Genomic DNA, 16,701 nt, shown 5'->3' with positions numbered 1-16,701 from the left:
GTCCAGTGACCCTTCATCAATTCTGATGAATTTTACTTGCCTTTGTATGGACACTTTTGGAGAAAGTGTATTGAGATTGGCCATCAAGTTTAACAGGACTTCATTGTCCCTTTAGTGTCAACTAAATTTCACAGGCTAACAAAGGTAATTATGTGAACACTGGATAGAAAGTGATATGAAAAATTAAGTAAAATTTCATTGTAATGAAATGAAAGATACTGTAAACAGAATAGTTTTTAAAAAAGTTGTTTCTTTGGAAACCTGGATTCCAAGACAAGGAACAATTCATAAAGCCAAAATTCTTATGGTAATAGCAAAGGAATACATTACTCTGAAGGAAATATACTCATTAGGTTATCACTAAACATTTGCTGTTTAAAATCACTATAAATGGACAAGATCAGAATATCAATTTCCTCAAACAGCTGGAAGGCTTAAAAGTCATTTATGCTAGTTTCATCCACATGCAGGGCTTTCATTTTGACAAGGTAATAAAACCTTGCACATTTCAGGGTCAGTCACACAATCTGACGTAAAGTCTTAATAAAATCTGCAGAGTGATTTCCTTCGAATCCAAAATATGTCGGATAGATGCCATCTTCCAAATGATACAAAAACAGCATGACTAATGAGACAGGAAACCTTGGAGATTGTTCTCTGCTTGTGATTCCCTCAGAAAACAGCAAGAAATCTTGGAAAATTCATCACACACCCTGATGCTACATTCTGCTTTTGGCATGTCCTGGAACGACAGCATTATGCTCATCAGCTGCTAGATTTACTCTCACAATGCAATTTCCTTTTACATGTAGAGATCAAAAGCTATGCATGTTAATCACTTTAAGTGATTAACTGGGCGAAAGAAAGAAACATTCTGTGGGACCAGCCAACTTAGAAACTTGCTGACACACATTCAAAGGCACAGCCAGAGGACTCATATTCCACTTGAATTAAGTGCAGGTTTTCTACTTTGACAGTTCTTAAGTCTGCAGGCCCCTGGACAGCCAAGATTGGGCCTCTTGATGATTGCGGCAGTGTAGCAGCCAGAAGGCAATGAGTGGTTTGAAATATTCTTGTTAGTTTTTTTTCCCCTCAAAATATTAGTTTCCTGCGCAACCTTTAGCCTGACATTTACCTGTAGTGTGAGATGAGTGCTTGTAATTACAACCTTCTGAAACTTTTCCACCGTGGGTTGGGGTTAGGAGAGCGAGCTGAGTGAATGGCAAAACAGCCAGAGTGTTGAAAACACTTTTCTGTGTTTTGTTGCTGTGACAACCGTAAGCTTACTCTACTACAGACACAGGCCTACACAAAAGACTGGACAGATATTTGGATCTCCCTTGGCAGTGCAGTGGGGACAGGGACCTGCTGAGATGGGAATGTGATTAACAGAGCAATTAAATTCTCAAAAAGTTCATTCTGCAAAGCTGCGAATTTTCACAATTTAGCCAGTGGTACTCATGCATACAAATGTATTGCACCAGAATCTGTCATCTTGCCAGCTCCAATGTTCAAAATATCTCAACTATACTTAATGTCTCATCCTTTCTTGTAGGAGGTATTTGCTTAAAGGTTGATCTGGTGCTTCTCTCCACAGATGCTACTTGACTTGCTGGGTGTTTCCAGCATTTTCTGTTTATATTTGAGATATTTCAAATCTGCAGTACTTTTAGTTTGTACTTAATTCCTTGCAATTGTCAATTGTTTCTTTTAACAGAAACTGTGCAAATCACTCTTAAATTTATTGACATACTGTCTCCATTAGATATTTAAACAGACTTTTCCACATGTTGTCCACTCTGTATTGGTAATTAAATTTAAATCGCCAGCATTCCCTCATCCTTTGATCTTATCTCAAGTATCTACAAACCCTGTGCTACAGGTTTACTGTGCAGTGAAAGAATATCCCTTAAATCTGAGTTTATCAAATTATATTACTACTTAAAGACTCTGATCATTGTTAATGTAAATCATTCGGAAGCACTTACCATGGTGGTTTCTGCGATCGAGCCAAAACTGTTGATAAATATGTTGCATGTGACATTAACTGGAGGACCTGAAAACAAACACAGATAAAATGTATTAATACTGAATTTTCCTCAACTCTCGATCTGTAGCTCAAATCAAGCTCAAGGACATTGAACACTTATTTCTAAAATTAAATACATGGAGAAAGTGTGCGGGTTAATTGATTTCCAACTTTACATTCTTAATGGGCCTGAAGTCATTAAAAGGGGAAATGGATAGTTGCCAAACAGATTTGGCTTCAATTAATTGCCACATGGCTGTGGTAATAGCCTCAACAATACACAGAATACAATGGGCCTCATGTGGTGCAGTGAGAAGGTTCCCTACCAATGAGCTACGAATTCTAGGTTCAAGTTCCACCTGCTCCAGAAGTGGATGATAACAGCTCTAAACAGGTTGCTTAGGAAACTATCTCTAAAAAGCATCAACTAAAATAACCCAGGCATTCACCAGGAAGTGAAGATTCATTAAAAAAGAGGGAAAGTATAAAATGGCATCAAGGAAAATTCTAAATAAGCGCCAAAAGAGCTGCAGATGCTGGAAGATCTCAGTAGGTCTGGTAATATCTGCAGAGGAAAAATCAGAATTAAATTTTCAGGTCCAGTGAACCTTCTTCAGAACTACATCTGAAAGCCTACTCAAACACATACTCACTTTCAGTCAAAAACCCAGAAAGTGACATCTAGCAATTAAGTGAATCCATGTTTTCCAAGGAATACATTGTAAAGAAAAAATTCCAAATTCCAATGCGGCATTTCAGTTACCCTTTTAAGAGCACTAATCCAAATATCGACATATCTTAAGATAATTCTATTCATAACCCTTCAAATCTCAAGTCCTCTAAAAAGGATTATGGAAAGTGTTATAACACCTCCAACCTTGGAGAAAATGAAACAACATCTTCAAATATGATTCATGACAAAAATGATGAAGACAAAGAAAAACAATATACATTCAAAAAAATTAAGAAATGTATCTACTCATTCCTTACACATAACCTAAAGTGTTATCTTTGATAAGTTCTTTGCACCTGGGCAATTTAAATAAAGTTACATTTTATGACAAAGCATTGGCAGTTACATTATTTTTCCCATAACGCAACAATTTTTAAGTAATAAAACTTTTTCCAGAAAGGCAACAGATTTATGATCAGTATATAGAAACATAGCAAATAGAAGCAAGAGTAGGTCATTTAGCTGTTTAAGCCTATTCCACCAATCAATATGATCATGGCTGATCATTTAACTCAGTATCCTGTTCCCGCTTTCTCCCCATATCCTTTGATCCCTTTATCCCTAATAACGATATCTAACTATGACCAGTGTTTTGCTGAAACAGTCATGGACATCAAAATCTGTAAAAGCTAGAATAAATCCCAGGGTTTTTTTTTCACTATCCAGTAATTCATTTAGAGTTGATTTAGCTTTTTAGCACAGTATTTCATTGGCTGCTCTATGCCCAACTCAATTTCCTTTACGGGACTGCACCTATATTTTATTCCATCTGTCATTTCTTTGCCCACTCTTCTAGCCCGTCCAAGTCATTTTGCAGCCTCCCTGCTTCCTCAACACTACCTGTCCCTCCACCTATCTTTGAGTCACCTGCAAACTTAGCAAAAATGACCTCAGTTCCACATCCAGATTGTTCATGTATAACGTGAATAGTTGTGGTCCCAACACTGACCCTGAGGAACTCCACTAGTCATCGGCTGTCATCCTGTAAAAGACCCCTTTATCCCCACTCTCTGTCTTCTGCCAGTAAGCCAATTCTCTATTCATGCCAGTACCTTGCCCCTAACACCATGGGTGCTTATCTTATTTCGTAGCCTCCTGTGTGGCACCTTGTTAAAGGCATCCTGGAAATCCAAATAGATAACGTCCACTGGCTCTCCTTTGTCTAACTTATTCATTACATCCTCGAAGAATTCTGATAGATTTGTCAGGCATGATGTCTCCTTGATGAAGCTGATTCAGCCCTATTTTGCCATGCACTTCCAAGTATTCAGCAATCTCACTCTTAATAATGGACTTTAAAATCTAACCAATGACTGAGGTCAGTAACAAAAACAGCAAATTCTGGAAAAAGGTCTGCAACGTCTGTGGAGAGAAATCAGAAGTAATGTTTCAGGTTCAGTGACCCTTCTTCAGGAGGTCAAGCTTGGCCTATAGTTTTCTGTCTTTTGCTTCCCTCCCTTTGGTTTAACATTCGTTAAATTTTGTAAATCCCTCAGGGATAAATCTTTCCTTTTCTGAAAAGTCTCAACAACTGACTGAGCTATTTTGGTTTTATAAGCTTTAGAATTAGAATTAGAATTAGCTGTATTGTCTCAAATGAATACAGTGAAAAATTTGCAAGTTGCCACTTACGGTGCCATCTTGGGTACAAAGATATCGAAGTACAGATTCTTAAGTAAAAATTCTTAGTGAAATGAAACAGAAAAATAAAGAAATAAAAAGTCCAGCATTACAGATCATAGGAATAAATCAGAAAAATAAAGAATTAAACTCTAATTTTTCTAATTTAGTGAAAATAAAGAAATAAATGCTAATTTACTCTACTCTAATACACAAGAAATTTGGTGCCTTTCTTTTTATCCATTTCAATTATTGGTTCTCCACTTCCAGTAAAATGTTTCTGGCTATCGATTAACGTGAGAAAGCCCCACCTTTTGTGATAACTGAGATTGAAGGAGTGCACTGCCTCCCACTAGTGCCACTACTCCACTGGTCACAACCTGAATTTAAGCATTTTACTAATTTACCAATATGAGCAATCATATACTTTATTAGGTTTAGAATAAAATCAGCCACGCAACAGGTTTCATTAATAAATGCAAAATGATTAATTTATTGTGAAAACCAGGCTTATTCAACTGGCACTTATTAAGTTAACACACTATGTGAAATAAGAAAGTATAAATATACATTTTTCTAAGTACCCCAATATATGCAAACACATTTTGGGAACATGAGCAAACAGGATTCTCTGCAGAGTTACACTTTCAGAAAAGAAGCCCCTTTATACAAATATTGTCAGTTCTTGAAGACAAAAAAGGTTAAGTTGAGGACTGTCTGCTATCCTGGTACATGTGGATAGGTCACTAGACATATGCTGGGATCATTGCAGACATATTTGATGAAGAAATATTGAGACAAACCTCTTCAAAGTCTTCTCACAAGAGCAGCTCAATTAATGCTAATATATTCACAACAACTTTCTTTTTTCAGAAACAAGGGAACTAAGCTGGGAAGCTTCTTTCCTTTAGCAGGTTGAATGCCAATTCCCACTGCATACAAAATCCTATTCAAACAGAAGCTGGTTCTCCGTCAGTCATAAAATCCAAACAGGTAACCTCAGCAAACAAGTCCAGCAATTAGCAGAAAACATATAATTTCCAAGAAATACCTTGTTAAAAATGTTCCAATATCCAAAATTATATTTTCAGTGTCCCTTTTAAGAAACCAATCTAGGTATTCAAAGAACTTGAAATAATGCCCTTTGAAAATCCTTCAAAAATCATGCCCTTTGAAAATTCTTGAATTCTTGATGATATAATACAAAATGCAAATGTTTTCTCATTTTCCATTTATTATTATGAAGTTGGTTTCTGTACAGTTCTTTTTATACATGATCATTTCAGAGCTAGTCATTCCAGGTGACATTGTGAGGTTAATGTCTTTAAGCCCAATGCTTTCTAAACCTCAGAATGGGTAAACTGATTCTGTTGTTCAATTTCCAAATATTGACTGGAAACGCTATAGTTCGAGTTCTTTAGATGGGTCAGTTTTTGTCCAATGTGTGCAGGAGGGTTTCCTGACACAGTATGTAGATAGGCCAACAAGAGGCGAGGCCACATTGGATTTGGTACTGGGTAATGAACCAGGCCAGGTGTTAGATTTGGAGGTAGGTGAGCACTTTGGTGATAGTGACCACAATTTGGTTACGTTTACTTTAGCGATGGAAAGGGATAGGTATATACCGCAGGGCAAGAGTTATAGCTGGGGGAAAGGCAATTATGAGGCGATTAGGCAAGATTTAGGATGCATAGGATGGAGAAGGAAACTGCAGGGGCTGGGCACAATTGAAATGTGGAGCTTGTTCAAGGAACAGCTACTGCGTGTCCTTGAGAAGTATGTACCTGTCAGGCAGGGAGGAAGTGGTCGAGCGAGGGAACCGTGGTTGACTAACGAAGTTGAATCTCTTGTCAAGAGGAAGAAGGACGGTCATGTAGAGATGAGGAGTGAAGGCTCAGTTAGGGCGCTTGAGAGTTACAAGTTAGCCAGGAAGGACCTAAAGAGAGATCTAAGAGCAACCAGGAGGAAACATGAGAAGTCTTTAGCAGGTAGGATCAAGGAAAACCCTAAAGCTTTCTATAGGTATGTCAGAAATAAAAGAATGACTAGAGTAAGATTAGGGCCAGTCAAGGACAGTAGTGGGAAGTTGTGCGTGGAGTCCGAAGAGATAGGAGAGGCGCTAAATGAATATTTTTCGTCAGTATTCACACAGGAAGAAGACAATGTTGTCGAGGAGAATACTGAGATACAGTCTATTAGACTAGATGGGATTGAGGTTCATAAGGAGGAGGTGTTAACAATTCTGGAAGGTGTGAAAATAGATAAGTCCCCTGGGCCGGATGGGATTTATCCTAGGATTCTCTGGGAAGCTAGAGAGGAGATTGCAGAGCCTTTGCTTTGATCTTTATGTCGTCATTGTCTACAGGAATAGTGCCAGAAGACTGGAGACTAGCAAATGTTGTCCCCTTGTTCAAGAAGGGGAGTAGAGACAACCCTGGTAATTATAGACCAGTGAGCCTTACTTCGGTTGTGGGTCAAGTGTCGGAAAGGATTATAAGAGATAGGATTTATAATCATCTAGAAAGGAATAATTTGATTAGGGATAGTCAACACAGTTTTGTGAAGGGTAGGTCGTGCCTCACAAACCTTATTGAGTTCTTTGAGAAGGTGACCAAACAGGTGGATGAGGGTAAAGCGGTTGATGTGGTGTATTTGGATTTCAGTAAAGCGTTTGATAAGGTTCCCCATGGTAGGCTATTGCAGAAAATACGGAGGCATGGGATTGAGGGTGATTTAACGGTTTGGATCAGAAATTGGCTAGCTGTAAGAAGATAGAGGGTGGTGGTTGATGGGAAGTGTTCATCCTGGAGTTCAGTTACTAGTGGTGTACCTCAACGATCTGTTTTGGGGCCACTGCTGTTTGTCATTTTTATAAATGACCTGGATGAGGGCGTAGAAGGATGGGTTAGTAAATTTGCGGATGACACCAAAGTCAGTGGAGTTGTGGATAGTGCAGAAGGATGTTGCAGGTTACAGAGGGACATAGATAAGCTGCAGAGCTGGGCTGAGAGGTGGCAAATGGAGTTTAATGCGGAAAAATGTGAGGTGATTCACTTTGGAAGGAGTAACAGGAATACAGAGTACTGGGCTAATGGTAAGATTCTTGGCAGTGTGGATAAGCAGAGAGACCTCGGTGTTCATGTGCATAGATCACTGAAAGTTGCCACCCAGGTTGATAGGGTTGTTAAGAAGGCGTACAGTGTGTTAGGTTTTATTGGTAGAGGGATTGAGTTTCGGAGTCATGAGGCCATGTTGCAGCTGTACAAAACTCTGGTGCAGTCGCACTTGGAGTATTGGACACTGCACTATAGGAAGGATGTGGAAGCATTGGAAAGGGTGCAGAGGAGATTTACCAGGATGTTGCCTGGTATGGAGGGAAGGTCTTATAAGGAAAGGCTGAGGGACTTGAGGCTGTTTTCGTTAGAGAGAAGAAGGTTAAGAGGTGACTTAATAGAGACATACAAGATGATCAGAGGATTAGATAGGGTGAACAGTGGGAGCCTTTTTCCTCGGATGGTGATGGCTAGCATGAGGGGACATAGCTTTAAATTGAAGGGTGATAGATATAGGACAGATGTCAGAGGTAGGTTCTTTACTCAGAGAGTTGTAAAGGCGTGGAATGCCCTGCCTGCAAAAGTAGTAGACTTGCCAACTTTAAGGGCATTTAAATGATCATTGGATAAACATATGGATGATAATGGAATAGTGTAGGTTAGATAGGCTTCAGATTGGTTTCACAGGTCGGCGCAACATCGAGGGCCGAAGGGCCTGTACTGCGCTGTAATGTTCTATGTTCTATGTTCTGAAGCAATAGCACACATGAGAAGAGACAGAAAAGGATACCAAGCAAAGCTATTTGAAAGTTTACTTGAGTTGAGAAATACAGATCAAAAGGAGCTCAAAATGAGCTCAAAAGGCCTATAGGTTAATAGCTTAGTAGAAAGAAAGAGCTCAAACAGGTTAGATGTTACTGCTGCCAGTATATCTGTCTTTTAAGAGTATTTACAGTACAAGCTAAAATTAGCAGTAGAGCTGGATGAACACAGCAGGCCAAGCAGCATCAGAGGAGCAGGAGGGCTGCGAAACGTCAGCCTTCCTGCTGCTCTGATGCTGCTTGTTCTGCTGTGTTCATCCAGCTCCACACCTTGTTATCTCAGATTCTCCAGCATCTGCAGTTCCTACTATCTCTAAAATTAGGAGTTATAGGTTAACCAAATTTTTTTTGCAATTGCCGTTATTATGGCTCTGAACCACAGAAATCTCAATGGAATAGAAAGGAAGCTGCAAAGTCTGAAGTATCTGATTTGGATTCGGTCTTGAATGTTTAATAATATAGATTAAAATAGTATATTCAACATACAGATGTGAAAATATGATAAATTAATCTGGAGTGAGCAAATGAGTGTTTGTAAAGATAAACTAAGTGAATGCAAACTGTATTATGGAATATCATTCAGGGTTAGTAGCATAATTACTACTGGTATAAAGATAATGAAGAGGTTTATACTCAAACATGTTGATGGGGTATTAAAAGATTTCAATTTAGTCTAATCTGCCTCAGGTTAAAGTGGTTGGCTAGTTTTGAAATTATCTAAGACACGTGCACAAAATATGGAACTGTTTCCAGGCTAAAGGAACATTTTCCAATAAATACCAAGTTTAATGATACAATTGCTCTTGCAAAGCCTAATTAGCAAACAACATAAAGGCACTGTACCCTTGTTTGTGTAATGCAGGTATCGAACTATAAATGGGTATTTTGTAAATGTTCACTTCATTTAATTTTGAATTTAATCGCAGGATGAAATCATAGATTTTACTGATTCACATTTTCTTTCTCCATTACTGTAATGTGTACAAATAGGAATCTAATTGTAACATATTAAGACAATAATGCTGCAGGCAGATACATGTTATTACAGTAAATGTATCAGAAAGAGTCAACACTAAACAAACGAGGCAAATGCAAATTTATGAACTGCATTCTGTGAGCAGATGGAATTATTCTGATTTAATGTCCATGTCACAAGCATTGAAGTGAGAGGTTAATCCTCTCCTAATTCACCCTGAGTCCAGAGAAATGTTAAGAAATAATGAAGTTCAATTCTACGACCCTGACTAACATATTATACTTAAATATAATATTGGTACTCAGAAAATTGATGTAATGGGCGTACTACATTAAAACACGTTTAACAAGTGGAGCCTGATGGAGAAGGCCTAATAGAACTAAAATTTTCCACAACAAGTTGAGATTCAGAGTTTGCAGGAAAACATGCTGTCTAGACTATGAATTGTGTGAAAATACATGCACACTTTTGTTTCAGTAAACTGCTTTTGTTAACACTAAAATTGTTTTTGGTATTACCACTGAGTAGGAAAGATTGGAATGGTGAATTGTGCTGGGGAGTCTGAGTGGGGATGGAAAATAAAAAGAATATACTGAGCATGACTGAAAAGTATCAGAACATGTTGTAGGGAAACTTATGTCCAAAGATGTGCAGGTTAGAGGAAATACAGGTTTGCAGGTGTGAGTCTCGGTGGGATGCTCTTCGGAGAGTCAGTATGTATTTGTTGGGCCGGATGGCCTGGGTCCACACTGTAGGAATTCTAAATAAAATTACTTTTAGTTATAATCAAATAATCAAAGTGTATGTGTCATTTAGCCTAATGTTACATCACTGGGTTTAATTATAGTCAATGCAGCACACCTAAGCACCATTTGACTGAATAAGCTTGTAACCCACTGTTATTTGAAAGAGAATCATTTTCATAGCAGAGGTTAAGAATTTGCAGTCTTTCAAGGCTGAATGAGCAAGCTGACATCATCAATTATTATCAAATATCCGGTGCTGTCATTATCAGAAGAAAGTTTTAAAAAAGGCTTGTTGTCTGGAAAGAAAAACAACAGCTGTGTTCTATGGGTTAATGCTAATTTGTAATGTGAGGTTGTTGATTCTTTTGCCGAGCTGACTAGTTATAGTTCAGATGTTTCGTCACCATGCTAGGTAACTTCATCAGTGCGGCCTCCAATGAAGCAATGTTGTTTTATTCCACTTAGTATTTATATGATCTGGTCTGTTGAGGTGTTTTGTGTCATTTCTGGTTCTTTTTTGCAAGGGCTTGTATATGGGGTCTAATTCCACATGTTTGTTGATTGCATTATGGGTGAAGAACCAGGCCTTTAGAAATTCTTGTGCGAGTCTATGGTTGGCTTGAGCTAGGATGGTCATGTCATCCCAGTTAAATTGATGACCTTCATTGTCCAAGTGTACTGAAAAGAGGTAAAGTTCATCATGTCATTTTGCTTTTAGCTAGTGTTTGTGTATCCTGATGGCTAGTTTCCTTCCCATCTGGACGATGTAATATTTCTGGAAGTCCTTGCACGCTATTTCGTACACTACGTTGGTCCTGCATGTCGTGGGTATGGGATCTTTGGTCCTTGTAAGTGTTTGTAATAGTGTGGTTGTGAGTTTGTGTGTTATCCTGATTCCCAGTCTTCATAGGAGTCTCGTTGTCAGTTCCAATATGTTCTTGACATACAGTACTATGGTCAGTGTATTAGGTTGCATTGTGTCCTCTTGATGTTGTCTATCTAGTAGGCATCTGTGGATGAAGTTGGTGGGGTATCCATTGATAGCGAAGACCTTGTATAGTTGGTCTTCCTCCTTGTAGTGAAGTTCAGGTGTGTTGCAGTGAGCTGTGACTCGTTTGAATAGTGTCCTTACACAGCTTTGTCTGTGGACGTTGGGGTGATTGCTGTGGAAATTGGGGATTTGGTCAGTGTGGGTTACTTTCATGTATACTGTTTGGAATTTCCCATTTGTCATTGTTCTACCCTGTTGTCTAGGGGCGGAAGTTAATTGTTGTTTTCCTCTTCTCTTGTGAATTTGATCCCTGTGAACTATAACCAGACAGCACGGCGAGTAAATCAACAACCTCACCCACATTCCGAGCTGCAAATCTTTGCAAGAATGCTAATTTGTAATCTTTTAGAAAGAGAGAAGAAATCACATTTTTATAGATGTTTTATTTGTATTAGAGCCCATCACCATCATTATAATCTATTTAAGATTTCTTGCGATCGTTTTCAGGATAAGCGAATATGAATCACAGAAGGTAGGTCTGCAGGTACAACAAGTAATTAGGAAGGCAAATGGAATTTTGCCCTTCATTGCTAAAGGAATTGAAATAAAAAGCAGAGAGGTTATGTTGCAGCTGTACAAGGTGCTGGTGAGGCCACACCTGGAGTGCTGTGTGCAGTTTTGGTCTCCTTACTTGAGAAAGGATGTACTGGCACTGGAGGGGGTGCAAAGGAGGTTCACTAGGTTGATTCCGGAGTTGAGGAGGTTGTCTTATGAGGAGAGACTGAGTAGATTGGGATTATATTCATTGGAATTCAGAAGATTGAGGGGGGATCTTATAGAAACATATAAAATTATGAAGGGAATAGATAAGATAGAAGTAGAGAGGATGTTTCCACTGGCAGGTGAAGCTAGGGCAAGAGGGCGTAGCCTCAAGATTAGAGGGAGCAGATTTAGGACTGAACTGAGAAGGAATTTCTTCACCCAGAGGGTTGTTAATCTATGGAATTCCTTGCCCAGTGAAGTAGTTGACGCTACTTCAGTAAATGCTTTTAAAAAAAAGGTAGATTTTTTTTGAACAATAAAGGGATTAAGGGATATGGTGAGAATGCGGGTAAGTGGATCTGAGTCCATGAAAGGATCAGCCATGATCTTATTGAATGGCGGAGCAGGCTCAAAGGGCCAGACGGCCTACTCCTGCTCCTAGTTCTTACGTTCTTATGTTCTTATATACTCTACCATGTCCTCATGCCCTTTGGTTTCATTGGTGAGAAATCCTCCTGGAGTCAGACAATTTGTTAGAGACCATCTGCTAAGGAGTATGCTTTTACTAGTGGCTGCTTTGAAGTCAAGCAAAGTTTAATTGATAAAGTTATGTCAGTACTTGAAACTATTCAAAGCAAAGCTAATACAGAAAAGCTAATAATTAAAACCATACAGACTGTGTATAAAATAATACGCAAAAGACAAGATAGGGAAGTATAATTTTACATTCAGTTAAAAGTCAAGATACAGCCACCTATGAAGCCAAACGGCATGAGAACATGGTAGAGTATATTCTCTTATCCTGAAAACGATAGCAAGAAATCTTAAATAGATTATAATGATGGTGATGGGCTCATGAGTAATTAGCATCAAAAGGAACCTATCAGGAAATAGTGGGAAGTAACACTCGTCAATTACAGTTTGCTCACACACCCCTTAAACCATTACAAATTATCCTCACTCAGATTACTTAGAACATAACAAGATTATTAATCATGCTGTGGATTCTGGCTTGGAAATAATTATTAGCACCAACTATCAGTAACAAAAATGTGCATCAACTTCCCACCTGGAAGCAGAAGACCACTGAATAACAAACAAGGATAGGGCTAATACAGTTAATGGTAGGGCCTTGGGTACTGTGTAGAACAGAGGGACCTCGGTGTGCAGGTACATAATTCTTTGAAGTTTGTGCCACATATAGACAGGGTGGTTAAAAAGGCATTTGGCTCACTTGCGTTCGTTGTTCAGCCCTTTGAGTATAGAAGTTGGGACATTATGTTAAGGTTATACAGCACATTGGAGAGGTCTCTTCTCGAATACTGTGTCCAATTCTGATCGCCCAGTTACAGGAAGGGTATTACTAAGCTGGAGAGGGTTCAGAAGAGATTTACCAGGATGTTGCTGGGTATGGAAGGTTTGAATTATGAAGAAAGGCTGGATAGGCTGGCACTTTTTTCACTGGAGTGTAGGAGGTTGAGAGGCGACCTGATAGAAGTTTATAAAATAATGAGATGCATAGATAGAGTTAATGGTAGTTAGCTTTTCCCAAGGATGGGGGATTTCAAGCCTAGGGGGCACATATTTAAGGTGAGAGGAGAGAGATTTATAAAAGACATGAGGCAATTTTTTTTTACACAGAGAGTGGTTCATGTATGGAATGAATTTCCTGATGAAGTGGTGGATGTGGGTAAAAATTACGACATTTAAAAGGTGTTTAGATAAGCACATGAATAGGAAAGGTCATACTTGTGTTGAACATCAAGAAATGGGAGAGGTACTAAGTGAATATTTCACATCAGATTTTACTGTGGAGAAAAAAAAAGAGTCTAGAGAATGCAGAGAAATAAACTTTGATGTTTTAAAATCAGCTCACATCACTGAATTGGAAGTTCAGGAGCTCTTAGAGAATATGAAGGTGGATAAAACTCTGGGACCTGATCTAATGTATCCCAGAATGTTGTGGGAAGTAAGGGAGGAAATTATGAGACCACTTGCAGAAATATTTGCATAATTTATAACTATGGGTGAGGTGCCTGATGACTGGAGGGTGGCCAATTTTGTAATTTTGTTTAATAAAGGTTGTAAGGAGAAATCGGGGAACTATAGACCTGTGAGTCTGACTTCAGTTGTGGGTAAATTGTTGGAGGTGATTATAAAAGATAGGATTTGTAGACATTTAGAGAGGCAAAAAATGATTAGGGATAGTCAGCACAGAAACAGACCCTTTGGTCCAACCAGTTTATGCTGAACGTAATCCCAAAATAAACTAGTCCCACCTGTCTTCTCCTGGCACTTAGCCCTCTAAGCCTTTCCTCTTCATGTATTTATCCAAATGCCTTTTAATTGTTGTAATTGTACCCACATCCACCTTTTCCTCAGGAAGTTCATTCCACATGTGAACCACCCTCTGCGTAAAATATTTGCCTCTTATGTCTTTTTTAAATGTCTCTCCTCTCCCCTTAAAAATGTGCACCTTAGTCTTGAAATCCTCCATCCTAGGGAAAAGACAACTACCATTAACTCTATCTATATCTCTCATTATTTTATAAACTTCTATCAGGTCACCTCTCAATCTCCTGTGCTCTAATGGAAAAAGTGCCAGCCTATCCAACCTTTTGTTATAACTCAAATCTTCCATACTCAGCAACTTCCTGATAAATCTCTTCTGAGCCCTCTCCAGCTTAATAATATCCTTCCTATAACTGGGCGATCAGAACTGGACACAGTATTCCAGAACAGTCCCCACCAATGTCTTGTACAACCTCAACATGAATTCCCAACTCCTATACTCAAAGTTCTGAGCAATGAAGGCAGGTGAGTCAAATGCCTTTTTGAACCACCCTGTCTATATGCAAACTTCAAAGAATGATGTACCTGCACCCTTAGGTCCCTCTATTCTACAACACTACCCAAGGCGCTATTATTAATTGTATAAGCCCTACCCTTGTTTGTTGTAAATCCCACCAGTTGCCTTGGTGGGATTTGAACCTGTGTCCCCAGAACATGACACGGGTTTCATGGGTTAATACTTGGCTGGGATAATAATCTCTGGGTTAACAGTCTCTGATAAAACCGTTAGGCCATCATCTCCTCTAAACGTGGGAGGTTTACCTTGTGAGATATTTCCTGGCGTGTATACTAATTTAAGATTTACAATCCAGAGAGTGGCAGATGGAGATGGGCCACTTGTATGTCTAGTTCAGAGAGGAAAGATCCATGCCAGCAGAAGAGGAGTTTAGTTTTGATTGTGTCCAGGCCATCAGAGCTGGAAAGAAGTCTTAAGCACTTTCAGCAGTCCATGTAGATGGGGTTTGGAAAAACCCCAAATTTTTCTTAGAATGCAATGAATTAACTTGTGTTAGTGTATCTTGGAGAGGAACAAAGAGAATCACATGTGGTCAATGTACAGACACTTGCTGGATTTAAATGCTTGTAAACTATGGAGTCATAGATCATACTGCATGGAAACAGACCCTTTTCCCCAAAGTTTCCCCAAACTAAACTAATCCCACTTGCCTGCATTTGGCCCATAACCCTCTAAACCTTTCCTATTCATATGAACCACCCTCTGTATGAAAAAAAGTTTCCCCTCAAGTCCTTTATAAATTTTTCTCCTCTCACCTCAAAAATATGCCTGATAGTTTTGAACTCCCCCACCCACGGAAAATACCTTTTGCTATTCAGCTTATCTCTGCCGTTCAAGATCTTATAAACCTCTACAAGGTCACCCCTCAACCTCCTACACTTCAGTGAAAAATGTCCCAGCCTCTCCTTATAACTCAAACACTCTAGCCCCAGTAACATCCAGGTAAATCTTTTCTGAATCCTCTCCAATTTAATAATATCCTTCCTTTAGCAGGGCAACCAGTACTGCACACAGTACTCCAAAGGTGGCTTCACCATGTCCTGTACTGTCTCAACATGATGCCCCAACTCCCATACTCAATAGCCTGAGCAAGAAGGCCTTCTTAGCCATCCTGTGATGCAACTTTCAAAGAACTGTATACTGAGCCCCTGGATCTGTCTGTTCAACAACATTGTCGAGGGCCCTACCATTAATTGTATAAGTCTTGTCTTTGTTTGCTTTACCAGAATGCAATACCTCCCATTTCTCCAAATTAAACGCCATCTGCCATTCCTCAGTCCATTGGGCCAATTGATCAATATCCATTTGTAATCTTGGATAACCTTCTGCACTATTGGCTTTACCACTAATTTTGGTGTCATCCGCAAACTTACTAACTATGCATGTTCATATAAATATCAAACAAAAGTGGATCCAGCACCAAACCCTGCGGAACACCACCGGTCGCAGGTTACCAGTCCAAAAACCATCCCTCCATCACCACACTGTCTCCTATTGTCGAGCCAATTTTTTATCCAATCGGCAAGTTCTCCCAGAATCCCATGTGAACTAACTTTACTAATTCATCTACATGTGGAACCTTGTCAAAGGCTTTACTAAAGTCCATGTAGACCACATCTACCGCTGTGCCCTCATCAATCTTTTTGGTTACATCCTCAAAAAACTCAGTAAAGTTTGTGAGACACGATTTCCTGAGCACAAAGGCATGCTGACTATCTCTAAACAGTCCTTGCCTCTCCAAATGCATGAAAATCCTATCTCTCACAATCCCCTCCAAAAACTTATCCACTACTGATGTCAGGTTCCCAAGTCTATAATTCCCCGTCTTCTCCTTGCAGCCTTTCTTAAACAGAGGTACAACATTAGCCATCCTCCAGTCTTCTGGCACATTTCCCGTGGCTGTAGACAATACAAATACCTCTGCTAGGGGCCCTGCAATTTCTTCCCTAACTTACCACAAAGTCCTTGTCAGTTGAGTATGAAATTTTGAAGTGAAGATAGGAGTGATATCTCACTGAGGTTGAGTACCTGTAAAGGATACTGCCATCAAAAAGGATTGAATCTTTCTTTTTTGTGGTAATGATAAGATATTTCAGAATTG

At 39.2% G+C, this 16,701-nt stretch overlaps 1 protein-coding gene across 1 annotated transcript in view; it reads right to left on the bottom strand.

The window, feature by feature from the left end:
- Positions 1 to 16,701, bottom strand: part of glra1 (glycine receptor, alpha 1) — a 132,568-nt gene that overhangs the window by 67,223 nt on the left and 48,644 nt on the right. Inside the window, exon 3 of the mRNA XM_048603733.1 lies at positions 1,989 to 2,056. Within this exon, the coding sequence (XP_048459690.1) occupies positions 1,989 to 2,056 (68 nt within the window). The remainder of the gene's footprint in view (positions 1 to 1,988; positions 2,057 to 16,701) is intronic.

The sequence above is a fragment of the Rhincodon typus genome, chromosome 12, assembly GCF_021869965.1.
Source record: "Rhincodon typus isolate 14 chromosome 12, sRhiTyp1.1, whole genome shotgun sequence".
NCBI lineage: Eukaryota > Metazoa > Chordata > Chondrichthyes > Orectolobiformes > Rhincodontidae > Rhincodon > Rhincodon typus.
The sequence above is the reverse complement of the archived record's forward strand: the minus strand, read 5'-3'. Positions and strand labels throughout refer to the sequence as shown.